This window comes from Corvus hawaiiensis, chromosome 6, assembly GCF_020740725.1.
Source record: "Corvus hawaiiensis isolate bCorHaw1 chromosome 6, bCorHaw1.pri.cur, whole genome shotgun sequence".
Classification (NCBI taxonomy): Eukaryota; Metazoa; Chordata; class Aves; order Passeriformes; family Corvidae; genus Corvus; species Corvus hawaiiensis.
The window spans coordinates 11756212-11784032 of record NC_063218.1 but is presented as its reverse complement, the minus strand read 5'-3'; the positions used below and the strand labels follow the sequence as shown (position 1 = coordinate 11784032).

At 38.0% G+C, this 27821-nt stretch overlaps 1 protein-coding gene across 9 annotated transcripts in view; it reads right to left on the bottom strand.

Moving 5' to 3' along the window:
* The window catches only part of BEGAIN (brain enriched guanylate kinase associated), a 158809-nt gene extending 131277 nt beyond the window's left edge, over positions 1-27532 (bottom strand). For 2 of the 9 annotated variants that reach the window (XM_048307932.1, XM_048307934.1), the window contains exon 1: positions 16773-17543. In XM_048307932.1, the coding sequence (XP_048163889.1) occupies positions 16773-17510 (738 nt within the window). In that variant the 5' untranslated portion in view covers positions 17511-17543. Of the gene's footprint in view, positions 1-16772; positions 17544-24015; positions 24224-27177 lie in introns of those variants that run through there. The other 7 variants (XM_048307935.1, XM_048307936.1, XM_048307938.1 and 4 more) reach the window with 7 other exon arrangements.
* Between the last annotated feature and the right edge of the window lie 289 nt (positions 27533-27821).

The following is a 27821-nucleotide window of genomic DNA, read 5'->3' as shown; positions in this document are numbered from 1 at the left end:
TTTTCTCCTAAACATAATGTGTTCTTTTTGCTGTCTCTTCCTAAAGGAGTCTTTTAACTTCTAGTTCATCTTTCCTAAAAGCTTTCTCTTTCTGATTGTTGTTGGCGAGGTGAAGATCAGAACTCTTTTCTATACTCTAGACCAGAGTTATATGGTCAGAAAAATTACATTTTTCTTTGCCTGCGTTGTGTTTTGACTACAGCAGTGCTCAGCAGACCTTACTACTGGGTTTTCCATATGGGTTTTTTGGTTCTGTTCCTGTCTTTTCCCCCCACAATAAATTTAGACTTCTTGTCACCAAGCACACTTGGATTTCTCAGTATTGAACTTTTCCTTCTCTCGTGCTCTATCTTCATCCAGTTCTGTTAGTTCTCCTTGAAATATTTTATCTACTGATTCTTCTGAATAAGTTTGTGCATCTTTAAGGCTTTTTCCTTCACTTTTCATCTACTTTTCCTACGTTTTTGCTAAAGTATGACCCAGTGGTCCCCGCGTTAACCTATTATTAGCCTTTAACTTTTGTTAACCTTTTTGAACATTTAGCCTTAAAATTTCTTTTTCTTAGTTTGTTTTGAATGGCAACAAAATTTTACTTCCCTCTCACTCCTTTCTGACTTCATTTAACTGATAAAAGCACGTATTCCATACACACCTCCATGGGACCTACCAAATGTAGTATATCTTCTTGAATGACTTGGAGAACAGTAACTTTAAGAAGCCTCTGAGAGGGGAGCATTGAGGAATTACACACCAGTCAGCCTTGCCTCTGGTCTGGAATAGCCACAGAGCATATACTTGAATCCATTTCCACACACATGAGTTTCTTCTGTCACGGTATAATTGTGTTTTTCTACAATGACAGCCTGGAATTTTTGTCAGTCTTTCTAACACTGATGTTGCTTTACTCTGTGCACAGAGGTTAATATACCTTAACATTCCACCCATTTAAGTTTTTAAATCTAAGGTTATGTTAGCTTCTTTTCAGCTGAACAGAACTCCTTGATCCTCAGCAGACTCTGATTTATGGTCTCCTAGTCTAAAAAGCATGATCTTACCTTCCTACATCTGGATGTATAATTTTATCATTGACCATTTAAATGTTCTTTCAGTAGGTTAGAAGTGAGATCACTCTGTCCTGATATCATTATTTATCGCACTATGAATGTTTGCATTAACCATTAATTAATCATAAAAGGTTTTCCTTGCAATCACCAACGAAAAGGATTAATACTCTTAGACCTGATTTCTCAGATCCTTGTAAGGTGAATTTCTTTGAAACAACTCTCTAAAGAGTAGTTAGTCTGTTCTGTAGTCACTGCAAAAGTGTTTTATTGCCATAGTATAGCTCCATACATTTTTCAAAAGAAAGCATCGTGTCATATTAAATCAAATATCCGTAAAAGACTGGTACAGCTGCTCTTTCAAATTTATCAGTCCTTCAGGGAACTTTGGCCAGAGTGTAAAGCTGACATTGTCTATAGGGATGGAAACATCACAGTACTTCTTATCAGAGTGATGACATTTTATAGAACTTTGAAAAAACCCCAGTTTAATTATTTCCTTCCAGCCTGCTGTGATTATGCAAGACTCAAACTGAGAAATCAGCTGTTACAATTATTTAGCATCATAAGCTGAGACTCAGGCTCTGTGAGGACTATGCAATGCCTCCTTTTGGGGGTGTCCTTCGGTCCTTGCTGTTAAGACTGGGGACTTGACTGAAGCACACTGTGCTTCCTTCTGCAATGGGCAGCTGGGTTTTCCTTCCCCTTAAAAGAGTGACAGGACAGCAGTAGGAGAGGGAATACAATCCAAAGTCTCAAATGATGTAGAATCAGGATTACTGGGCACTGGAATGCTGCAAGCTTACTTGGCTGCCAGGCTGACCAGCTCAGTGATGATATTCCATGTAAACTATCACTATTTTCATCCTGGGAATCAATCCTAAAGACACTCCCTCTCACCTCCAATCAGTACCTCTCACATACATCTCATCCAGTTTGGGAACACAACCCAAAGAGTGAGGATGAGTGGTGACTCCAAGCACAGGTGAGAATTTTCTGCCTGTGTTTGTTTCATTGCCTGACACATCAGGGAGCATTTTCAAGATTAGGTTCTCAAGCCCTACTGCTTTGCCTTTGACTTCACATCTCAGTAATGAGTAGTTCCACAGTGGCCATAATGTGTCATACATTGATAATAACAGCACATGTATCATTAGACTTCCTACTTACAGTATTTGTCATAACCCTTAAATAATATTTTTCCACAAATAAATAAAACCCAGGGCTAGATAATTTCAGGCTTTTATGTCAGAAGAGCACAAAAAGCTATAGTTCTTTCAGCACTTGGGGTTTTTTTCCCTGAGTTCTCTTTTAATATTTTGAGAGTTAAAACATTAATATAAAACAGTAGCATGGCTGTCAGTTAACTTTTAATGTGTTTTAGTGGAGAGAGGTAGAAATGCATCACTGAATAAAAAGAAGTTATTTGAAGTATTTTAGGCCTAAAATGAACACACAACACCCCATTGCACCAGTGGTACATAAAAAAATGCAGAACTATTAAAGAGAAGAAGAGATATGAAAAAGGTCTGCTAGATAGGGTATTTTGGGAAATACAGATGACAGTTGGAAAAGATTTTAATGGTGCACCTATCATCTGTGAAGGCAATGGATGACAATGGAAAGCAAGATAATAAAAAGGTAGATTTATTTCTCACAGTAACAAGTTCTGCTCCACTTCTACTGAAGTTAATAGTTTACAGTTAATCCAGACACGGTAATTTAACTGCAAAACTGCATTACAGGGGTTTGAGTGCTGTACTTGACATAGAAATGTAAGATATTTTTAACTCTGAGCTATAAGAGGAAAGTGCAAATATAGAAAGTCTGCAACTGAACTAAGTCTGAACCACAACAGCTTTGCAGGCTGCAAGTCCTGCCAGTTCTGGCTGGCAGAAAAGGCACTGAATGCTGGAAGACTCAGGACCAACCCGAGACAAGACAGTTAAATTTGCCATGACATGCTGCATTCTACGTAGATCAAAGTTTTCAGGGGTTGACAGTGCATTGAAATTATAGATGGATCTAACTTTATTCATTACTAGGAATAGGTTGCCCAGGGAGGTTGGGGAGTTACCATCCCTGAAGGTGTTCTAGAGGTATGTGGGTGTGGTACTGGGTGATGTGGTTTACTGGTCTAGGGGCTACAGGGGCAGTGACGGGTTAATGGTTGCTCTGGATGATCTTAAAGGTCTCTTCCGACTTTGATGATTCCATGGTTTTATTATTCTATTTTATTTTTGTTACAACTAGCTCAACTGGAATTACATAAATACAAAGAATAATTTCTTCAAGAAGAGAAATTTAGATGGCACACAGAGGGGTTAATATGTTCGTAGATTTAGATGCCCTTAAAAAGACCAAGGAAGACAGCATAGCAGATATATTTTTGCACATTCAACACCTTTCTTGGAAAATCCTGTTATACTTGATGCCCAAGAAATTTCCCTAGAAAACACATTAGTGCCATTACTTAGGCTCACAGAGATTATGCCCTAATCTGGAAGAAAAATAATGAGGTAATGTGATAGTAGGGTGTAAGTAACTTTGGGAATAACCAGTCTTACTGGTCTGGAGCTAAAAACAATCAACTACAATGCAGAAATTTTCCTTTCAACAAATGGAAGATATTGAGAAGCTCATAATTCCCTAGTTACCCTAGAGGGACATATCCATGTTTTTGTAAAATTCTGTTATGACTAGGAGGTTCATAAGATATATTAAGTGTGAAAAAATAAAAGGTATTAGTGACACAATTCAGTGTCAATCTACCTGCTCTGATAAAAAAAGGAAGGTGTACATACTTTCGTGGAAACAGGTAATTCTTTTGGTGAATGTGTGTCTAATTTAGTTGACCTGGGAATGGCATACGCAAAACTACGTGCCAAAAAAGGACTGCTCACTTTAAACAATTTCAGGAAACTGAGGAATGAAACAAACACATTCATTTCTTGAAGTATTAGGGCAGTAAGCAGGAGACTCAGTCGTCCCTCAGTGCCGCAAGAGGGACTCAAGCAGTGCTATACCTTTACCTTGCTGGCCAGACTGCACACGATGTTCATAGACTATCCTGAGTTGGAAGGGACCCATCAGGGTCATTGAGTCCAACTCCTGGTCCTGCACAGGACACCCCAAAGTTCACATCATGTGCCTGAGAGCATTACCCAAACACTCCTTGAGCTCTGATGGGCTTGGTGCTGTGATCACTTTCATGGTGACCCTCTTTCAATTCTTAGTTATTTTCTTTCAGATATAAAGATTATATGATATTCTAACACTCACCATAATTTAATTATCTATTTAATTATCTATTCCAGGAAAAGATCCTATGTTTTCAGTTGCAGGCTACATCTTAAAAGTTTTTAACAAAGACCGAAGCTAGGCATAAACACTTCAGAATAGCAAGAACAGAAACACTCCTAAATATCATAGTATCATAGTAAATATGATAAGTACTACAGGGGGATAGGACAATTTTCCAGTGTACATTAGAATAAGGATTCCTCATTTTTCTAAGAATGTTTTTGAAACACATCCATTTTATGAGAGGATCTTGAAACACTAAACAAACTGATTAAGCGTTATTTTTATTTTGCAGCTGGAGAAACTGAGGAACTGCCAAATTCGACCCTTACCCAAAGTTACACAATAAACCAGTGGACGCAACTGTGAGAAAAGCCAGTCTTATTTCCTATAAATATGTATCTAAATTTACCTACATTTTGCCACAATGTTTATCTGGAAAATAATTGTTTTTACAAGAAGTAACAATCAGCACTGGAGCAGCTGTGATGTTAACAATTGTTCCACAGAAAGTAAGGATTTAAAAGACACTTGTTAGCCAGTTCTTCCTGAAAAACCACAGCAGTGCACATTCACCTTCATAAAATTCCATTACAGCTTAGAGGACACATACTAATATTTATTATAGCTATTAGGCTTCATAATTTTGAGAAATGTAAAAATCAAGCTATTGATCTGTGGCACTAAAATAACTGAGTTGCTAGAAGAGCTACCTCTTGTTTTTCTTCTGATGATAGAAGTTCATTAAGAGTGGAAAATACTTAATCCCTGGTTGTCATGATTTTTAGCTATTGTGTTATTAAATAGTGACTCAGCCAGAAGGGTTCATTTGTTTCTTCCTTCTCGACTGGAAGAGCTTGAAAGCTTATGCAATGGGAAAGTAAAAGCTGAAACTTTCTTCTCAGCATCCCACTCTTTGTTACTCACATTTCCCAACATGGGCGAGAGATGTATTTCCTTCAAGGAAGGAAGGAACATTTAAGATGCGAATGAATACAAGAAAAGCAGGAAACCAACCACAGCTGTCAATACACAATTTATAGAGCTGCAACACTGCTGGGGTAATATCAGTCAGAGAAGCAATCACCTGTAAAAGGAATTCCTGCAGACCTGAGCTCAGAAATGAGCCATTAGCTATGTTAGTACCATTTGTTCTGAAGGCCTGGTCGTTGAAGGACAAAGCCTCTTTCATTCCTAGGTTGCTTCCTGCAATGTTAGTTTCTACACTCCAAAATGATTATGAGCAAGATACAAAAAAGCTGCCAGTAGCTTGTGAGTGGAACAGTCTTACTTCTTTCTGCCCTTGCCTATTTCCAACATAAATAAACAGATAAATAATAATTTGCCAACAACTTCCCTCCTGCTGTAGGGAAATGTTCCATGTTTGGTTGGAATAATTAACAGTCTTTTTGTTATTTTCTACCACCATATGCTGCTTTTCTGCTCTGTATTTGCAACTCCTCAGACCAGCTCCCAGTTTTGCAGCACTGGGAGTTGAATGGCAGATTGGTTGTGGAAGGTGTGTAGAGAAGGGGGAAGGGGGGAAAGGAGGGGCTTATGTATTTACACCTTAACACTGGAAGGAGAACTTGGGGCTGCAAAGGTCTGCTTTTGTAGCTATCAATGAAGTAAAAAGCCATTTACTTTTAACTGGGGACTGAGAGGCCCAACAAAAGAGCCAAACTAATTTTGTTTTAATTATTTATTGTGTTCCAATTCTCATGACTGATTCTGTTTTAATTGTATTTTTAATTAACTGCATTGATTGCGATGGACTGTACACTTCCCTCATGTAACTGCTGACTGGTTTAGCTTCCATTTTGCTTTACTACATCAAAAAAGGAAGCAAGAGAAGACAGGTTTATCCAGAGAAAATGAAGGGTCTTTTCTGCATTTTACTGGTGAATATGGGCACTTATGAAGCTAATTTTAGGAGGCTTTTGTTGGCAATTTGTTACTCTATGTAAATTTGTTAGCAATTTGTTACTCCATAAGTAACTCTGGTTTTGCATGGGTTGCAATATGGTGGTTCTGTTTCTTCCTTATGATAACTTGGCAATATTTTATCTTCTACTGCTGCTCAGGGATCAGCTCAGGGAGTGGCAGGAAGCCAGTGCCTGGTACAGCACTGCCTCCATCTCTGCTCTGCTGGAATCCCACTGTGGGGCTGGGGACTCCCCTGGGGTCTGTCAGGTCAGCCGGGGGCACCAGGGGCAGCCCCAGCCCCGCACCCAGGGCACCCTCCTGTGTCATGAAGTTCCGCTTATGCCCCTGACTGCTCACTATTTCTCCTCCTCTGAGTCCTGTTGACTTACCAGCACTCCTGGCTTTCCCCTTGCAAGACTATGAATCAGCTCTGAGTCTCCAGAAATAGGCCGTGTCTGGTGCTTTCTGTGCGCTCGCAGCACCGTGCAGCATCGCAAGCAGAGAAAAGGTCTGACTGGCTGCTGGAGAAATAAGTGGTTGTGAACCAGATTTTGAATCCTCAATAGCTGCTCATTTTAGCCGTGTTCACAAAGCGGGTTTTTGTCACTACAGTTATCCAGGGAATAGCTGTTCTTTGCGGGAAATGTCTCTTCATTTTTAAGAGAACAATTGTAGCTGTGTGAACAGGCCTGGTATTTATTCCTCATTCTCTTTTGTTTAAAATGCTCTCTCTATCCAAGCAGCGAACAGGGGGCTGAGACTGCCATATCCCTGATCATTCTTGCCCAACTGTCATCAAATATTAATGCAACCAGCTCATAAGCTCAACAGATACAGATGTGATTTGAATAATGTTAGTTTATCATTGCAGGTATTGAATTTACTGTCAGAAATTGAGAGCTGTTGGCCCACAGTGTCATAACAGAAGGCCCTGCAGACTACAGTCTAGGAGCTAGTTGTTCAGCGATGGGAGCTCCAACATTGTTGTATCCAGCTCCCTTGGGTTTTTTCAACATTAAGTTCTGAACAAGGTTTGGAATTCCCTTTTGGTAGTGAAAAAGGAAAGGGAGTTGGATGTAGACAGTGCTGATTTGAGGCATGGAGACAACAGTGGGATCTTTAAACAATTTCTGTCCATTCTAGGTACTGAGTAAGTGTGACACAGAATAAAAGCACTTGAAGGCTTTTCAACTAAGAGTGATTTTCAACACAGGAAAGGTTTCTTTAAACTTGCTAAGTACCTGCTTACTTTTGCGAAATTAGCATTTTTGAAATTCCAAAAGCATCCTCTCAAGAGTATTACACAGGGGCATAGACACACTACTGTAGTGTCCAGCTCAGATAAAGGAGAAGAATTTCATGTTTTATTTGCTCTCTGTAGTTAGAAAGAAATGGTATCTCAAAACAAATGCATCTGCTTGCTAATAGCAAATAGTTTTGGTATCCCTGAGACCCTGGTCACAACTAAGTATTATGAATTACCCTCTCAATAAGGTTTTCCAATCAGTTTTGCCTCTACCTTTTAATATATCCCCCCTTATCTTACCAGCTTAATTTTGAGAATATCACGGAGACTGTTTTAAAGCCAAGATTTACGGCATCTACTGCTTCTTCCTTATCCACAAGATGTGTTTTTCTGTCACCTAAACCTCCTGGCACTGAAGAGTTTCTGAGAAGGTCAAATCTAAGCTGCTTTGCAAAGAAGAAGTCGTTGAAACAAATGCCTGAGCTAGTCTGTGAAAATACCTTTTTTTTGAGTTTTATGAAAAAAATATGTATTTTATAAACATAAAATAGGTTCCCAAATGACGTCCTGCTTCTTCTTATCTGATCTGAGGTAAAAAACAACAGTTCCTGATGTTATGAGACGTGAGTCATGCTGTTGGGGCAGGTAGGCTTAATTTCTGAGACGTACATTTAGTATAAAACCTTTCAAACCATCCCATAATTCATGAAAATTTCTGTTCTTTAAATTTATTTGGCTCAAAGTTTTAATGCTACAGTTTCTGATGGGAGAATAAAACCAACCTATAGGACCACCAAGCCTACATAAAAAACAGAGTAATGCAAATGCAGCTTTGGCAGAGCAATGTAATACTGATTCCCTCTTTTCTGTCCCCAAAATGCTTGCTGTGGTGGGTTCATATTAATAAGTAAACTTTTATTTTACTCCAGTTGGATGTTAGAAAACAATGGGAATTTGGGAGCAAAGTCACATCTATGTTTCTATTAATTGCATGCAGTACATCACTGAGCAGAACTTTAATAGAGATGAAAACCTTAGAATGAGTGGGGAAAAATATCAGTCCCTCACAACTGAAAAATAAATCAGAGCAACCTCTGGCTCTGGGCAGTGCCTTGCACTTGAATTTTTTCTCAGTAGAGTTCAGAGATTTTCACTATGTGGACCAGGTTAAATAGTTACATTAAGTATTGCATATGGCTGTGTGAGAGGGTCACTGCATACCGAGGTCTTTGCTTTTCTGATGTACTACAGCCATGTTATGGCAGGGCAAGACCCACATTTTGTAAACATGACAAACACAGGCTGCTAGCTGAATGAAGAAATGAAAAATGAGCTGAAGCACCTTTAAAATCTTTGTCATAAATAACACTTGTAGACCAAATCTGGACTAGAAAAGAGAAATCTATTAGTCTTTTCTACCTCTTGCTCTTTCACCTTCCCTTGCCTGGCTTGCAGTTTTCAGACATGTCTGCTGATGGTAATTGTTCTAAGCCTATTGTAACCGCCATTACTCTGAAAGCACCATTTCTTTCCAAAGGCATCCAAAGATAGAGTACAATTGAGGAGTTTTTTTCAAACTCAAAGGAAGGGGAACTCAAAGGAAGCAAAAAAGTCATGTTAACAAAAATCACTGGGAAAGGAGCACTAAATATTTCTGACAGCCAGTTTTGCTTTCCTGTGCCACGTGCCAAAAGATACTGAAATCAATGTGAACTGCATGTGCTCTGGATTTTTCTCTGTCTGAGTAGCTGCCCCTCTGAAGGCAAATAGTAGGCTGGAAAATTATTTTGTTTTCGAGTTGGAGCTCTGAATCCTGTGCAAAAACTCACCATTATAATATTGGGGTTTTTTCCTTTTACAAATATCTCCCTCCTGACTCACTCGCTGCTCTCCTTCTCTAAAAAAGGAAGGGTGGGAGAGCAGAAAAGGGAGGAAAACTGAATTAAAACCCTGGCTTGAAAAATTCATTCTTTATGGTGAAATACTTAATTTCATTGGAAACACATTCTTGTTATTGGGAAACAGCTCAGACTGTCTATTTTAGCCTGTCTTGAATAAATAGCTTATTCTTTTGAGTACTGCCTTATAGATGTCTATGCTCTGTGAAGAAGATTTTGATCTAATTTGTATTTGATGAGCTGGGAAGCTGTAAATGACCATATGTGTCATCTTGGGAACATTGTAGCTTTATGCAGTGTTCGACGAGACGAAGGATCCATTAGTGACCCAACGGAGGTGTTTTAGAGCAGGCAAGGAGAACTCTCTAAACACCATCTGCTCCTACTGTTGCTTGTAAAACGATGTCACATCTGCTGCTCTAAAAACATTATGCTGATCTCTCCTACAGCACACGGCTGCTGCCCTCCTCTTAGCACTGGAAAAAGGAGTCAATGTCACAGTACTGGGACAAGAGGCGTTAACTGCAGATGAAATTGCACATGGCCTGCTTGGCTTTCCATGTATTGTGACCAAACCATAAATGTCATCAAAAAAAAAAAAAAAAATTAGGGAGGGGATTCAGCACTCTACATTTAACTGGTGAAGCTGGTTAAATACTTAAACTGTAAGTCTTTGATGAGCTGCATCTTGCCCCAGCTTGGCTGCTGCTGGTACAACTAATACCACTGTATGTATCAAGCTTACCAAGGCTAAGTCCTCTCAGAGATTGAGAAGATATTTGAGATAGCTTGATTGGTGGAAAATGAGATTTTTCTTTGATTTCAGATGGAATGAGCTCAGAAAGTACTACCATTTCCTTTGGCCATCAGATTTTATAGCTTAGAGTACTTGGCTGCCTAACACCTATGAGGTGTTATAAAGCCAATTTACCTACCTTGGAAGCTCCAAGTATACACAGTGGAGTACATTTTCAATACTGCTCATTACTACTATACCCAGAGTGATTCTTTCATAAGAGTGGTGTACAGGAAAACAGTGTTGGTGTCAGAGGAAAGAGGTTATAATGATGCAATAGAAATCCTTGGAAGTACCAAGGAACTGCAGCCCCAGATGATTAAAGATTTAGTACTTGGCTTTCCACACCCAAATGCAATTGTTATGACCTGAGATTCTTATACAGTACTGCTAGACACAGAGACTGTTTTCAGGAATCTGCAGATGAAGGAAAAATAACAGAGTGAAGTTGTTATGGTGCATGTTGCTTGCAATTCAGTGTCTATGCTCACTTCACATAATAATGAGTTTAAACTAGTAAATCTTAAAATTGTTGTATTTGCCTGATATCTCTGAATGGTGAAAAGAAGTGAAGACCATCTTCTGTCAATCAAGTTTAAGGTAAGGAATTAAACCATCTATTTTAATACCCGTTTTGAGAAAAAAAAATTAGGCTACTGACAACCTGATGGTCTCCTCCAATTTGGATAGAAGAGGGGAACAAACTTCTATGCAGTGTCATGTGGAATATCATGGCAAGAAAGAGGCCAGGATATCAGGAAAGGTGGCCATGTGGCATTTTCCATTGCTGTATGAGACTCATAAAAAGCCCTAATGATATGCTGTGTTATCTGGATATCCTGCTAAAGAACTGAAGCACCTGATGTACTTCACTTTCTTACTTTCCTCTGGTAACCTAGAGATACCACAGCTTCATTATATCAGCTACTGAGGGTAGTTCTACATTGACCTGCCTGTCTGCAGAGCAAGAGCAGGAACAGACCAGAAAATAGGACACTGGAAGACTTTTCAGGCCTGTGTTTGGTTGCTGGCTTCATCACTGGCCCAGGGAAAGCATCTCACTACCCTTTCCTTCTGGTGTCACCTCTTACTATTTCTCTTTTAGCATATTGCATGCATGAGTCAGTGAAACAATATATACTTTCCATTATAATGTATTTGAACCCAAATCTTACTTGTAAACATCACTGTACTGTAAATAGAAATGAAAGATTTGGTATTCATCCAAGAACAAAGCAAATACCTATTTTTACATCGTGGTGGCAGGCTGGAAGGGCTAAAAGAGGACTGAAAACCTTCTTGTATAAAAGAGCTTTGACCTAAAGCAACAAAAATCTTGTCTGCTCTTTCAGCAAGATTCTGTTAGTACTCAGGTGCCCTAGAAACTGAGAACCTAGAAACTGCCCTAGAAACTTCCATTTAGAAATGGGAGATTGGTTGCATCTTCTACTGCTGTGGAATTCTACCACAGCCTTTGCATGACAATCTTCCTCTACACTTACCAATTTCACAGATTTCACAGAATATTCTGAGTTGGAAGAGAACCACAAGGAACTTTGAGTTCAGCTCTTAAGAGAATGGCCCATATAGGGATGAAACCCCTTAATGCCTGTGAAGTTCAGGTGTGTGATGCTGTAATTTCTAAAGATGCTTGTGGACCTTCAGAGAGACATCCCCATACTCAGGCATTTGTCTTGCAAGAGAACCTGTAATGAGCAGCAGGAATCCTCATGGATAACAAACAGTAAAAGAGCAGAAATTAATAAAATTTTCCTTGTTTGTGTTAATGTCTGTGACACTGTACTTCAGTGGCTACCACAGGGTTCCTTAAGAATTAAACAGCCTACCTGGATTAGAGATATACATGGATCTTTGAATCTTCTCATTATCCTAGATAAATGTCTACTCTGGTTGTTTTTCTTCTTTACAGTAGCTATTGTAATAATGTTTTCTTGTTAGAGGAATGAAAAGGGGTGTTATTCTAGTTCGTGCTTCATTCATCTGCATTTTATAAGGATGCAAGCCTTTGTAACAGGCAATTGTTCCCTTCTCTCTCAAGGGTTATAGAAATTAAATCCTTTAGGGAATACATTGCCTGAAATCAGAGTAAGAGAATCTTTTGTTTTCAAATAGTTTTGCTAAGGCTATGGGAGGGAATTGAACTGCTTATATGGGGTCAAAGTTTGGCCCTTGAGACTAAAACACACATACTTCAAGCTTAGCAAAGTGAAATGCAAGGTCCTGGATCACAGCAATCCCAGGCAGAGCAACAAGCTGGGCAGAGAACTGATTGAGAGCAGCCTTGCAGAGAAAGACTTGGGGGTGATGGTTGATGAAAAACTCAGTATGAGCTGGCAAAGTGTGCTCACAGCCCAGAAAAACAACCGTGTCCTGGGTTGCATCCGAAGGAGTGTGGGCAGCACGTTAAGGGAGGGGATTCTGCCGCTCTATTCTGCCCTTGTAAAACCCCACCTGGAGTGCTGCATCCAGCTCTGGTGTGCCCATTGGAAGAACATGGAACTGTTGGAGCAAGTCCAGAGAAGATGAAAAAAGGCCTGGAGCACCTTTCTCTACAAAGACAGGCTGAGGAAGTTGGGGCTGTTCAGCCTGGAGAAGAGAAGGTTGCATGGAGAATTCACAGCAACCTTACAGTAATTGAAGGGGCTACAAGAAAGCTGGAGAGGGACTTGTGAACTGCAGTGATAGGACAAGGAATACAGGGTACAAACTAAAAGAGAGGAAATTTAGGTTAGATATTAGGAAGAACTTCTGCACTGTGAGGGTGGTGAGGCACTGGAACAGGTTGCCCAGGTGGGTTGTCGATGCCCCAACCCTGGCAGTGTTTCAAGGCCAGGTTGGGTAAGGTCCTGAGCAATGTGCTTTAGTGAAAGATGTCCCTGCCCATGGCAGGGGACATTGGGACGAGATGGCCTTTAAAGTCCCTCCCACTCCTTAACATTCCTAGCTCAGCTAGTCAGAGCCTGGTGCTAATAACGCCAAGGTTGCAGGTTTGATCCCTGTGTGGGCCTTCGTTTAAGAGCAGGACTTGATAATCCTTGTGGGTCCCTTCAAACTCAGAATATTCTGTGATCCAAATATATAGGGGTGTCTAGGGAATGATTATGATGATTATGAGGAATCTAAGTTCCTGTGGAGCATGGCAAAGTTTCTGCCTCTCACCACCTGCCTTATTCAGACATAGTTTACAGTATCTGAAGTCTTAACTTCCAAAGTGTAGAAGTGGCACTATCCCAACCCTAGCTTGTTTTTTAAGACAGCCTTTGCAGCTTAGTAAGTCATTTGTATTGATCAGGCTTGCCCATACTTATTTTGCATGATAATGACATGGTCTTAGGTGAGAAATGCACAATTCCTTAGGATATGTATGCATATAGTTGAAATGGTGAGGTCAAAAATTTTTTCTGAGACCTCTTGCACACAGAAATAGTTTAAAGTAAGATGGAAAGATACAGCTCTTTGAAGAAAGAAATTGACTTCCTGTGATCAAGAAGAGCCAATGTCTAATGTTGTGTTATATGGTTCCTGGTGCAGGTAAAAGTAGGTATGTAAAGATGAGACCTAGCTGGTCTCGTGATGAGACCTCATTCATGTATTACTAAATTTAACTGAAATGTAATTTTCAGGTTGATTCAAACCCTAAGGTGCTGCAGACTTACTCAGGTCTGAAGTCAGTCTGAAGATCCTGTATGATCATTCAAGAATTAAATTTTTACCTGTATTTTCTTCCTGGAACAGTAGTAGTGGTGTATAAAGCTTTCCTGAAGGCATTGGTTACTTGGAACAAATGTATTTGAGATAAAATATATATTAAAAGACACAGGCTAATCTCCTTTCATACCTGGCTTTCTTTGAAACATACCCTGGGTCTAATAAAAAAAGTATGTATTGTTTGGATCCCTCCACATTTCTCTCTGTATTGATCTGTCCTTTGACAGACTGACAAGCATGTCTTTCCAGTTCTTAGAAACCTTCCATTGTGTACAACCCTTTTCAGATATTTCCTGCATTTTTCAGCCCACTGAACTGCTCATATCATTTCAGCCTGGAAGTATGACACAGTCTCGAGTTGCACACCCTCCACTACATTGGTGTGGATTCAGAGGTTTGCTTTCATTTAGTTATAGCATTTGTCTTTCCTGCTTGTTTGTCCAGTGACTTCAAATTTAGATCAATACATAGAAAAGAAAAATTATTTCATCCTGCCAGCCAGGTTACTAAAATATTTAGACCACATAGTCATTGTATTTTGGAATTGCTTTCTACCTATCCCAATTCCCTTTAACTTCAGTCAAGAAATAAAGCAACCTTTTTTTTATTCTGCTAGCTGTCCAGAAATTCCTCTGCATAAATCTACAGTGACGGTTGTTTTTTTTGTGAGATTTCATTTCAGCAGCAGCTGAACCAATAAATAGTTGCTGCAGAAATTGAACATTTTGACCAGTTCTCAGAAGTCTAAAAGTTGAAAATCACTTTAGTGGGTCTGGATCCAATCAATTGTTGTACAGAGGTAGTTGTGGACACCTTAGGGGTCTTCAGAAAACATAATAGACAGGAGGCAATGTCACAGCATTCATCTTCTGAGTCACATTTTTTTAATGAGGTGGGGCTTTTTTAACCTCAAACTTTCAGGCATGTTCTTTCATGCTCTTTAGGATGTGTGTTATTATACCTCTGCTATCCAGTTTTTATATTTAAGCCAATGTAATCTTATAATTTCTTTCTCTCAAAGGTTATCTTCTGCACACGAATAATAACTTGGCAACTAAAACATGAAACAGTTTTAGGCAATGTTCTATATGTGTATTCAAATGAACATTACATAAACAAGAACTTTTAAAATATCTTTACAATAATGACACCCGAGACTGTACAGTTATCCTTCTGCTTCTTGCTAGGCACGCTTCAGGTGAGGACTGGCACTAAATAAATTGCATTGAAGTCAAAGCTTCTGCATCTGTGAATGCAAAGACATGACTCTGTAGATGTGGCTGAACATGTTTTGCTCTTGTATTTTGCCCTGCCACTCCTTTCTTTTCTCATGCTGAGCTCTGCAGTCTGAGGCATTTTGTTGAGGTAGAAGGTTGGGTAACTACTGTGTTTAATTTAAATGACTAGGCTTAGAGCAGACTGATGCTTAAACTAGAGTAGACTGATGCCTACACTGTCTGTGTGGAATTACAGAGCGCTCGGCAGTGTTTAGTCAGTGAGTACTTGATCGGTTGGAAGTTTCAATCTGTACGTATAATCAAGTCCACTGGAAAAGATGCTCTGACAGAAGCTTAATTAAAATTTGAAAAAAACATATCCTGCCATGGGCTCAGACTGGAGCCTCCTCACCCCTTTGCAGGACAGCTCTCATTGTGGAGCTGTGACACAACATAGTGTGGAAATTCTCTCTGTTTCATTACCTTTCACCTCTTCTCCCTCCAGACATCTTTGACGGGTCATAATTAAAACATCCAAGGACATAAAATCCTAAGCTCGGGTTGCTGAAGCTTGAATGAAATTCTTAAGACTGGGATGTTCTCCTATTTGCTGCAGTCCTCTGTGAAATGAAATAACTTTTTGTTTCTTTGGTTTTAAACTTGAATAGAATTTTTAAAGAATAATGCACTGGTAATAGCTCCCAGTTTAGCAACGTCTGTGTACATGTGTATAGTCTTAAGCAATAGTTTCTGGACCTTTATTGTTCTAGTGGAATTGCAAATACTACTCTGGAGAGATACTAACATAATGTATCAGTTCAAGGTTTGGCAGTTCAGGATTTCAGACCATGCCATGCTAGCAAGCAACAATTTCCCTTTGCCCTCTTTCATAAGCATAAATACCTCTTCCTCAACAAAACCAAGACTCTCGTATGAAAAGATTAAACACATAAATTTTTTTTTTACCAGACCATAGAAGAAAGCTTCAGCCCTTTTTAGTTTTTTTCTTTTTTTTTAGTTGCTAAGATTTTGTGTCTGCTTGGGGGTTTTTTAGCACATCAGCAAAGAAATTATCAATTGATACGTATTAATTCCAGACACACAAACATTAGCAACACTTTCAGGATGTCAGAGCTCTGAGTAGTACTTAAACACACTAACTGAGCATTCTTGTTTAGTGTAGAGATACCTGAGCAAGTTCTAAACTAGCGAGCTTAAATACCCGAGTGGTCCATCACAGTGCTCTCTTCACCCTTTTCTGAAAGTGCCTTGTTCATATCAAGGTGACCTGGTTATACACATGGTTCATTGCAGTGCAGGAATAACTTTCTAGTTTGATATTGTAAAGCCATCTTCTACAACACCAAACTAAAAGGACTAGGGAATTGTATTCTGTTTTTCCTTCCTCCCATACCTTCTACAGCTGGTTCCTTGAGCTATTAAAAATAAACATTCCACATTTCTTCTCACCCTGGAAGAAAGTTTTTTCACATGGTAAGAGCCCACCCAGGAAGACAGAAACACTTTTCAAATAGTCACACTAATGCGTAAGTACTTGTGATATACCACCCAAAGAACATATTTGAGAGAGCTCACCATGCTTGTACTTCTAGGAAGAGACTCAGATTTTGTGGCTGGCATTCCTTTGCTTTGAGAAATCATAATTTCTACTGGCAAGCCAGATCTTGTTCTGCATGAGACACCATTATCAAATGACCTGAAAGAGGGACTTGTATCCAGGGACAACGATTTCTCTAATTTGTGTGCTCCAGCCACGATGTCGTCACTTCTCAGAGTCTCTAAGTCTACTTCTTCATGAGTCTTCCCATCTAGAATGTTTTCTTTCCAGTTTTCAGGAGACTTTCTCTTAATATGAAAATCATCTAAGCTTCTCACACTGGATGGAAAGGTATTTTTCAGTTTAGCAGCTCGGTATGCCCTCAGGCTCATGGGATCAAGCACTCTGAAAGTAACTTCATTAATAAATTGAGAGAATTTGAGTTTAGCTTCTATTTTTTCTTCCACAACAGACAATGAACTTGATGATCCTTGACTCACCAAGCTCAAATCAGATGTAGAGGAACTGCTTTTCTTGTGAGCCTTCTTCTGCCTCTGGAGCTTTTGGCTTGCATTTCCCACTTCTGCTGGATATAGAGAAGAGTGTTCCAGTCCGTGAGTTTTTTCACCCCCTTTCTGACAGTGCTTTGATCGATGGGGTCGATAGCCTTCATCCTTATTTTTGCTTTTAAAAGAGCTTTTAGCTTCTGACCTTGGTCTACCTGGTAACTCAAAGCTGTCCTCACTGGAGCTGCAGCGTTTTGAGTAACTGTTCATTGTCAAATCTCCAGAGGGGTTCCTCTCTGCATCAGTTCGTACTTCTGGTGCGCATGCAGTGGTGCACGCACCGCATGCTCTTCCTTCATTCACCCTGCCACCCCCCTCTTGCTTGGCTGATCTTCCAGGCACAGCACCCTCTGGCTTAACTGGGGAAATGGAACCTTTCCATTTACTTTAGTGTCTGTATGTCAAATACTGTCAGTGAAAGAGGGATTCCCATAAATCCTTGTCTAACTTATAAGACAAAAGGTATGTCTTCAAAGGGCATAACAATGCACCCACCACATTTGTCCCATATGCACCTCAAATTATGCATGTATTTCATAATTACATCACAAGCAAACTCTCATAATTTTAATTAACCATACTAATGAACAGAATCTATAGGACATGCAAATTTTCCAGGGTATTGAGTGCTCAGTCGACAAGCATGGGCTTTCATTGACCCAGAGCAACATATGATATATTCCTGTTTGTTGAACTGGAAACCAAACTACCATGATGTAGATCAATTCTCACTAAGTAAAGTCTGGGGTGGTTCTGTTTCAGGGCTTTTTAAAATCCAATAGTAGAGAAGGTCATGCTATATTGTCCTAATGCTACTAGTGTTTGCTGTTCTATTAAAAAAGTTAGTGACAAATTTGCTAGATCCAGAAAAGCAAACAAAATGTGATTCTCACTTCCTACCTGCTTGTTTTTGTCATAATTTTAATTCTAAAATAATTTTAAAAGGTTAGGTTCCAAAGCAAGGTGCAATATTTCAAAATTGTCAATGAGATTGGAGTAGTAAAGAAAAGTTCTTTCAGTACCTTGTATGTGAAGTTCTCATTATTTACTGTCTTTATAGACAGGCAAGTCTGAACTCTGAAGTGAAGAATTTCTATTTTTGGTTGGTACATGCAGGAACCTAAGGACTAGTTTAAGTGAGATTAAAGACTATAGTCTGACTTTATAATCAGTGTGGATATTTGTAGTGCCCCAATGATGTGTTGCCACAGGAAATGACCAGAGAAAAGACTGATAAATTTGAAAGGCTGGAGTTTTTTTGGTTTTTTCATCTCCTTACTTTAGCATAAGGGTGAAACCAAGTGATTTTCCCCTTTTTGTGTAGTGGGATTCAGACTCTGCTTACATCACTGTAAAATGCAGCAAGCAGAGAAAGAGACTGACAAAGAGAAAACTGAGTGACCTTCCTTAAAGATAAGAGCACATTTTAAAATATAATGCATAGCTGACAGGTCAACAGCGTCTTGAGCTGAAATGTACTTCCATGTGCTTTTGAAGCAGACATTTAGGTCCCTCATTATAAGGCACTTTACTTACTGCCTAGAATTTATTGTCTCCACGTTGGTAATTCCAACACTCATTTAAATCATAGTTCATAAAAGCTGCTGAAGTGTTGCAAATCTCTCAAATTAACATAGTAAGTACATTAATTTCGCAAATAACAGGGGGACACGAAGATCCTTTTAACACATCAGAAATCAATTGCTTTTACTGGAATTACTTTTTGAAATGCTTCCATATTTTCGATGGGACTGTGCCATTCCATTGCATCCTACAAACATTATCCTGATCACAGAGATAATGGGGATTAAAATGCATAAATCTGGTTCACACTGTCTTGTTTTAGATTAATTTATGCCTCTCTCACTTGAATGTGAATGCTAGCAGTTTAAAGGGCTGGCAAATGCTTTCAATTGTCAACACAAAGATTTTCATGACATTTTCAATGCAGTCAGGGAACAATACAGCACTACTCTCTTCTTGTAAAGCCAGAATTTAGGGATTTTTCATTATGTCTAATACAGACTTCTACAAACTTAATGTTATTCTTGAAGCACACAGGATTCTGAATTGCATAGAGTCTATGCCAATCTATCCTAGGTCTTTTGCCTTCCAGATCCATTAGAGCTTGGCAATGGGTGAGTTCTGCAGTTTTAATGGACTTCATTAATAATGCCTGTTTCAGAAATAGAGCAAGCCTTATTGTTGATCCAGAACCTGTAATGACTTGTACATATTTGGAGAAGAGCTTTTTTATTCATGAGAGATTGGGCTCCTTCGTACATGAATAAAGCTATGTTAACTACAAGCATAAATTCAGCTATCCATTGCATGTGTTCAAATTTTAAGGTATGAATTTAAAAATCTGTGGTACAGTCAATAAAAATGGACCATATAATTCTCTTTTATTGTCAGGAAAGAGCTCTTTTGTTCAGAAAGATGTTATTTGCACAGCAGTCAAATATATATATATAGATATATGGTCATAGGTAACTTAGGTAAGGTACATAACACTTGTGGGTGTCATACAGCTGATAATGCTGTTTCTCTTTCTTCAGATGATTTCTGCCTAATGACACTAGACATATGACACAGACACATCTGATTATTAAGAAAAAAATATAATCCACAGCTGCAAAATGAAAAATAATTCTTCTTACTTAAATGATACAGATCTTTTAACATCAATCAGTGCGAATCTTGGTCAGAACAGATGTTATCAAAGTTTGTAGTAACAGTAACTATTCAGTGTTCTCTTAAGTAAGTTTGCCAAAATATTCTCTAGAGACTACCTGAATCCAGAAATTATTTCCATTATGTGTACAAATAGAGAAGCTGAATATTACAACAAAATATGATTAAAAATCTGAATGTTTGATATCTTGAACTTTATTTATAATTATTTGATGGTCATTATTTATTTTCCATATGTTAAGTGACTTATTTTTTGAAGTGTTCAAGTTATTTTACCTTATGTATTTAAATCTCTTTGAAGACATTGCTGATATAGGGAATTTCCTGTTCCAATGCAAGCGGGTGTGTCTGTGGCTGGCAATACTTTGCTGCAGTAGTCTGAGTTGTACTCTTGAAATAAATACCTTCAGAGAGCTAAAATTCTTCTGTTCTTTATTACTACAATATGCCTCAGCTAGGTGGATGCTTGCCAGATTTCTAGGTTCTTCTGAACCAGTCGTATTAACATTAAAATAATCTTAAGAGAAAAAGTTATGCATTAATTTTGCCCTGCTTTAGAAATGGTGGACACCATTGTTGGAATAAAACAGTATGTCTGTGCAAATCAACTGAAAACTGTCTGCCCTAAGTAACAGACTTCACTATAAATAAGATTTCCTCTATCAGCAGCTCTGCCATTATCTAGTTCATTCACCTTTGATCAATACCTGCACTTTGGTCTGTAGCTGCCATTAACTGGCCTTTAAATTAGGAAAGGACTATATTGTATTCTTTCAATTAGGAAAGGACTGTATTTTTCTATGTACTTCTATGATACCCAATCTTGCATAAGGACACATCCCCAGATACCATCAGGGCTCGCTCATAAGTGAACCCTTTCTAGGGACTCGAGTGGATACAGTTTGTGATTTTGTGTGTTGCAATGGCTAAGTTTTTCTATCCTATTTTAGTGTTAATATAAGAACATAAACAGAGTGACACTGATCCTTTCCTGATAAACTTCTGAACCTGGAACATTTATAACAGCATGATATTTAAGATCATAGCTTAAATGGGACTTTCATAATGACTTAGTATTGCATTTGACAAGATCGAAACATTCAGGAATTTGTCTAGTAAACTTGTTACTTAGGAAAACACATCAAGATTTTTCTAAATTTAGGCTTATTTATATTCTGCATGTCATTTTAGAAAGACATTATTAGAAACCTCCATGTATAAACATGGAGCATAACAGAGTTACCTGCAAATATGACTTGATGTAATGGAATATTTCTACATACCATTGGCTTATGATTTTAATTTAAAAGCTGAATTTTGTGGGAATTTAAAAAAAACAAACATTCCACCCTCCCTTTTAAATAACATCCCTGGGTTTTAATCTTCAGGAGATGTTTGCTAATTGTACTAAAAGCAAGTACAAGCTTTCTTGTATTTGCTGCAGGATGTTGTTATGACAACTAGAAGTTTCTTTGTGTAGAGCTCTGGAAGATATGATCATTTTTGGATCAAGGCAGAAAATATTCAACAGTTTTAGTACTAAGTTCTTCTGTATCCAAGAGTATGTCTCTTGATACATGAACAAGAATATCTTCAGCAGATTATCTACATTAAAAAACCCAAACATGTATAAAGGTTTTTTACATTTTGAGATTCATAAAAAACTTTTAAGTTATTGTTAAAAAAATATGATTTTTAAACAATATTGAGGTTTACTTTAATTGCAATTAAGACTGGTTCCAGAGTCTTTTACAGTCAGTGAATAAACTCCAAGATTATGGATGAATAATAACACTGTTGTCTGTGCTGTTCTTGTTGAAGCAAAGAACAAGTTTTACATTATAATGGAGTGTATTTCCTGTATTTTTGTTCCTAGTTCTCACTCATCCTTTCAACTATTCAGAAATATTGCCTAAGCAGCAGGGCCAAATTTGCTATTATTTGTAGGAATGGCATTCAGTTCAAAGCTCTCAGTTTGCCCTACAGATATGTACATCCCTCAGCAGATACTCCACTCTTAAAATAGCTATATCCCAACTCTCCCAGTGCCCATTCTTGCTCAGATGTATTCTTCCCTCCTGCCATTAATGAAAATTTTATTTTATCCAGTCCTCTTCACAATTAATGCAGTTAATTTTGAAGTGTTTTATGAGACCTTTCAGTTTTACACTTCAGTTTATCCCTTTAAATAATACAGATGTTCCTCTCTGGGTTTTTCTAACAGATGGTTTCTTTTTCTTTTTTTTCTGTATTGGTTGTCAAATACAAATTTGCTTTTAATGTAAGGTTGCCTAGACCAGTTTCATCAGCAAGACAGTGTTTCCTTAAATTCTTCTCAGCATTGTTCTGTTTTGTTCTTCTCCAGAAATTCTACCACATTTTCTAATTAATGGGAATAATATCTCTTTCTAGGATGCTAGGCCTCACACAGGAAAAATTCAATTTCACTAAATATTACTTTCACCATTTCTGTTTCCTTTTGGAACAAACAATTTGTAATGGAGTGGAGATGCAGTCAGTGTTGTATGTGTTGGTTTTACCTCACTAGGTTCTGCCTGAAAGTGTTTCAGCCTTGAGGAGAATTTAAGCAGGCATTTGCTCTAAGTCTGTAAGATCTAGCTGTCTTCAGGACCAGTAGAATGAAAATTCAGTTATTTTAATGTACGACTGCTAATGTGAACAAGTTAAAATGGGTTTTTCCTTTTTCTATCAGTTGTTGGTAGATTTGTAACACGTTACGACAAACAGAAAATTGGACCAGTACTGCCACCATTAAACCAGTCTGGATTCTTAAGAAATGGTAGGTTTTGTTGGCATGAAAAGGAGGTGAAAAGGTACTGTGGTGTCTTAAAGAGCAAAGACTAATGTTTCTATGCAGGAATCTGCATGGTGGACAGTGTTTGCATTCAGCCTTGAATCTAAATCAAAATATATAATGGATCTAAATTGCCCTAAATTCTCATTAATCAACCTCTCCACCATGATGAGTAAAACATTTATCTGTTTTACAACTACAGGATGACTAAACTAAAGGCAACAAATTGCTGTGTCATCTTTCTTGTCAACATCCATAAGTCTGATTCATTTAATTTATAGCTGTATACTAGACAGAGCTGTGATAGGCCTGTAAGAAGTGCTGAGCATTAGAAAAGAGATTTTTTTTTGGTATAAATCCTGCACCACCCTGAAAAAAGAGCCACTGTTCTCTGGCAAATGCTACAGCTGCAGTAAAATTAGAGACAGACACCCAATTAAAATGCAAGCTATATTTACAGCTTTAAAAATAAATGAAAAATTAAAGAGAAAAATGTAAGCACAAAATGTTTTAATACACCTTTTTTTTTTTTTTTTTTTTTTTTTAATTCCAGTACAACAGCATATTGGACACAGGCTCTTACTGTCCTCAATATCATCCTGTCAGAGCACCTTCCATTACAGTGCAAGCAGCCAAATCAGTATCAATTGTAAGCTGTTGGCTGTAGTGTTGTCTGCTCCTTAGCAGTAGAAAATGGCACTGTGGACACATGTTACTGCACATAGCTTTAAAGTTTTTCAAAGATATATATACAAGGTACTTGTGGCACTAGCTAATGACGTTTGGCTACCCTTAATTACCAATGGAATTTTGTCTCCCATGAAGAGAAATTTTACTCTTGCTGAGAAAAGCCAGAGAAATGAAGCAGCAGACTAATTTTTTTCTAAGTGTTTTAAGTGGTCTTTTATTTATCCACGGTCCAGACAATGGACTGCTTGGAAGAGAGGAATACAAAATTATATGAGGCTGATCTACTGTGTAAGGAACAGATTACTAGTCTAGTTAGGCCAAGCTTCAGAGCATAAACACTATAGCTTTTCCTTCATGTTGGAACTTCTTAGCACTAAAAACTTGTAATATCACCTGTCTGAGAAATTTTTGTTCCCATCTAAGAGAGATAGAGCTTCCTAGCTAACAAAAGTTAACAGGATCTGTGAATAACAATTTATCAGATTTGCGTTTAAGTGACCAACCGCGGCTGCGTACCTTGACTGTGAATGAGTCCTCAAAATGCTCTCTATCCTCTGCCAACATCATCTTTTTCTTGCTCAGTTTCTGCTTTAGCCAGCTGCTCCATGAGCTCTTCTTCACACGCTGTACCGTTTTTGTGGCCGTGCTGTAGGATGGGTAGAGCTGTAGGTCATCTGCATTACACTAGCATTTGATTCTGTGTCTCCAGTTCACTTTGTAGTTGCTTGGTGAAAAGACAGTAAAATAATTGATCCTTCTGAGAATACACAGATGAGGAGTCTTAGTTTCTTCCACTGCTCCTTGAAAATGTATATTTTTAGAAAAGTGTCAAATCCTTTGAGTCTAGTCCTTAAAACTGTCCTTCTTTGAGGTAGTCTGGCAGTGTCATGTGGCTTTCCAAATTAGGTATACCATTTTCCTCATTTTCCTCTCTCTTTTCTCTCTTCTTTTTTCCCAATAATAATCATAATCATAATAATTATTATAATCAAAATCATCATCATTATTATTATCATCATTATCATCATTAAGAAGAGGGGGAAAAAGCATGAGAAAATTTAAGACAGTAGAGAGGAAAAATGAGTGGAAGAATGGAATGAATTTCTCATGCAAAATCAGGCTTAGGATAAAAATACACTGCCTTTTTCTTCAGGTGGACTGAAAATATTTCCCACTCATTCATTATGTTATATTTTAAAATTAATGATATTTTATATACCAGTTTATTTTACTTTAATCCATTCCTAAATTTATGCTGGATGCCACAATGTGCAAGGCCTTGCTGTCTCTGAAGCTGTATAATGTCTCTTTCTGATCCCATACCACATTAGTGGTGAACTAAGGCTACCCAAAGTCCTTCCCATTGATGCTTCAAGGAGTATTGAAGAGATCTTTCAGTACAGCAGTGTTTTTCTTGTCATCTTTTTTTTATATCTGCAGGAATATGCAATTCTTCTAATTAAATGTTAAACATAGAGGAGAGTTTAAGACTGGAAGGTAAGTCTAAATGCATAAACCACATAAGGAATAAGATGCTGCTGTGATATTCTCTATCTCTTCTTTTTTTTTCCCCCTGTCCAATGAGCTTATTTAAATTAGTGAAATATGTGTTTGACCAAGTTGTTCCAGAGCATAATACAAATATTCACAGTTCTTTGTAGTAGGTAATGCTACACCCCCCATAGGGACTTTGACTTCATAAGAGCAATAGACCTGTACTAGGTTTGTGGCATTTCATTAGGATCATTCTTTTGCAGGATTAGGAAATCACGAAGTATAAGGAAGGAATAAGCCTTTTTACCTGGGCAACGCTGTCCCCTCTATCACGAAGTCGCCATTTCCCCTTAAAGACACTCCAAAGGCAGTTCTCTACCTCTTCCTCACCCTCCCAGTCTGTCTCAGAAATAGTTACTGAGGATTGCCTCCTCTAGTAAAGAGTAACAGCTGTGGAAACAGTCTAAGCTTGTTAGTGGCATTTCTGCTCACTGATGTCTCCTTTAGTCTTGTAGAGATGGTACCATAAATTTCACTATTTACTGGTCTTGTTATTACTATGCTGTGTTTTCTTGAGATTTGGGGAAGGGTTGTGGAATGTCAGACTAAACCTCTCCATTATTGGCTTCTAATTTATTAGGCTCTTCAGAGCCAGCCCTTGGGAAGCCTAATGTTGCTTGCAAAAGGAAGGCTATATTATTGTTCACCATACCTGGAACACAGTAATTTTTTTATCTCTGTTTCCATTCTTTATCTCTGCGTATACATAATCTGCCAAAAACTTTTTATTTCTATTACACAGTAAAAAAGGAAATGGTTTTTCCAGTTCCATGCTTCAGTATGTCCTGAAAAAGTTTGCTTATAAAAAACTTGCCTGCATATAAATGAGTTGGGCTGGAAGTATGTTTTAAAATTTGTTGTTCTGAGTAATTTGAAAATAACTGGGAGAAATAAATGGTAATTTCTTGACTGCTGTTACCATGGGTTATTGGGGGATGGATAACTTGAGCAGGAGGGAAGTATTTGTGTAGTTTTCTGTGGAAGTTAACTAAACAGTGTGAATTTTTTGCAGCATAATCTTCCCTACATAAAAAACTATGATAAATAATATTACTTGGAGGTATAGGATATGCTTGTGCTAAACATTTCCAGAAGATTAGTTCTGGTGCTGTAATGTCTCTGTTGCAGCTCCAATATATTTCTGCTGAATGCTGCAAACCTGCAGGTTTACAATCAGAGTTGCATGTTACAGGAATTGGTGATAAGCAGCTATGAGTAAATAAGAAAATAAAAGGTCTGTTTGTACTTGGATATGTGTGTGTTTGCATACCAAATGTAACAGTAGCCCTGCACATTGCCTGTCCCTAACTCCTTTCTATTACAACAGTTGCAATTTAAACATGAAGCAAAATACCGCTATTTATTTTCCTTCCATGACCATAGTCCCACCTCATTCATTATATTAAAGAGACATGTCCACCAGAGTTGTTTAAATACTCTTGTAGAAAGCATGCTACAGTATGTCCTGTTTGTTTGGGCAAATGTTATGCATTTATGTTGTTTTTCATACAAACAATTATTTCATCTATACTCTGTTTGGTTTAGCAACGTTTGACTAATACTTTGTGTAATTAGACAAAGTCATGCACCACATATATTTTCCTTCATCATTTAATACAAACCTAAGCTAGGTTTAATGTGTACATACTAGCTTTATTAATATTAATGCCACTGCCTGAATTTTTCCTTTCTTGAAGATATAAATTATTTTGCTAATTTCATTCTTAATGGCCAGTAACATATTCAGAATAAATATTCCAGTTTTGATGAGATCAAATAGACATGTTCCATGATGTGCATTATGCAAATAAAAGATACATAACTCATTAAAAAACCCCTATCATGACAGTCAATTATAAATCATTTCATTAGCTTTCCAGCACTGCAGCTTTAGGAAGCTTCATCCATATAATTTGCTGTCTTGTACCTTAATGTATTAACTATTTCATTTTAAAGACAGTAATGTCTGCCAAATGAAACAACAGAGCATGTTAATTCATGCACCAGGCACCCAGTTGTCATATTGCAGCACCACTAATTCAGTGCTGAAGACTTCTTTCCTACCTGTTATAAATTTTAAATAAAAAAAATAGAAACATGCAGTTAAGAGAAAGCAATACTTACTTGAGAAGGATTCTGCAAGCTCTGTTGTGCTAGTTCACAGACTGAAATGATGGAGCCAGATTTAGAAGTAGCTTATTAGGTGCATGCTGCTTCAACAGTTACAGCTTTTCTTTTTTTTTAACTGAAAGACGGAATCGTTTTCTTTTAATGAAGCCAGCACAGAATGATATGCTGCCCATGTTGCTATGAGAGACTAAACTTGCAGAGCAAAGTCTGGCAATTTCAAAATAACTTACCAGGGGTCATTCACTATCAACCTGCCACTGCTTTCCTGTGTAGTTGTAAAGTTTGACAGCATCAAGCAAGATCATGGCATGTCACAAACGCAGGAAATTACTAGTCAGTCGTGTACACTTGAGATTGAAAGTGATTGAGGCAGTATTGTTTGTGAATACAGGTATAAAACCATGTTAAGACAAAATCTTTCAATTTGGAACACCCACTGAATTCTCTTAAAAGGGAACAAGGCTCTGATTACAGTCAATCTGCAGTACTTGCGACTCTCCTGGTTTTGGATGCTATGTCTACAGCTCTAGCACTAAGAAAAGAGCACAGGAACTGGCCCAAAGGGATCACACAAACGTGAAATACTATGTATTTTTTATTGCCTTTGATATTTTAGGAGAAAGACTATTAAGTATCAC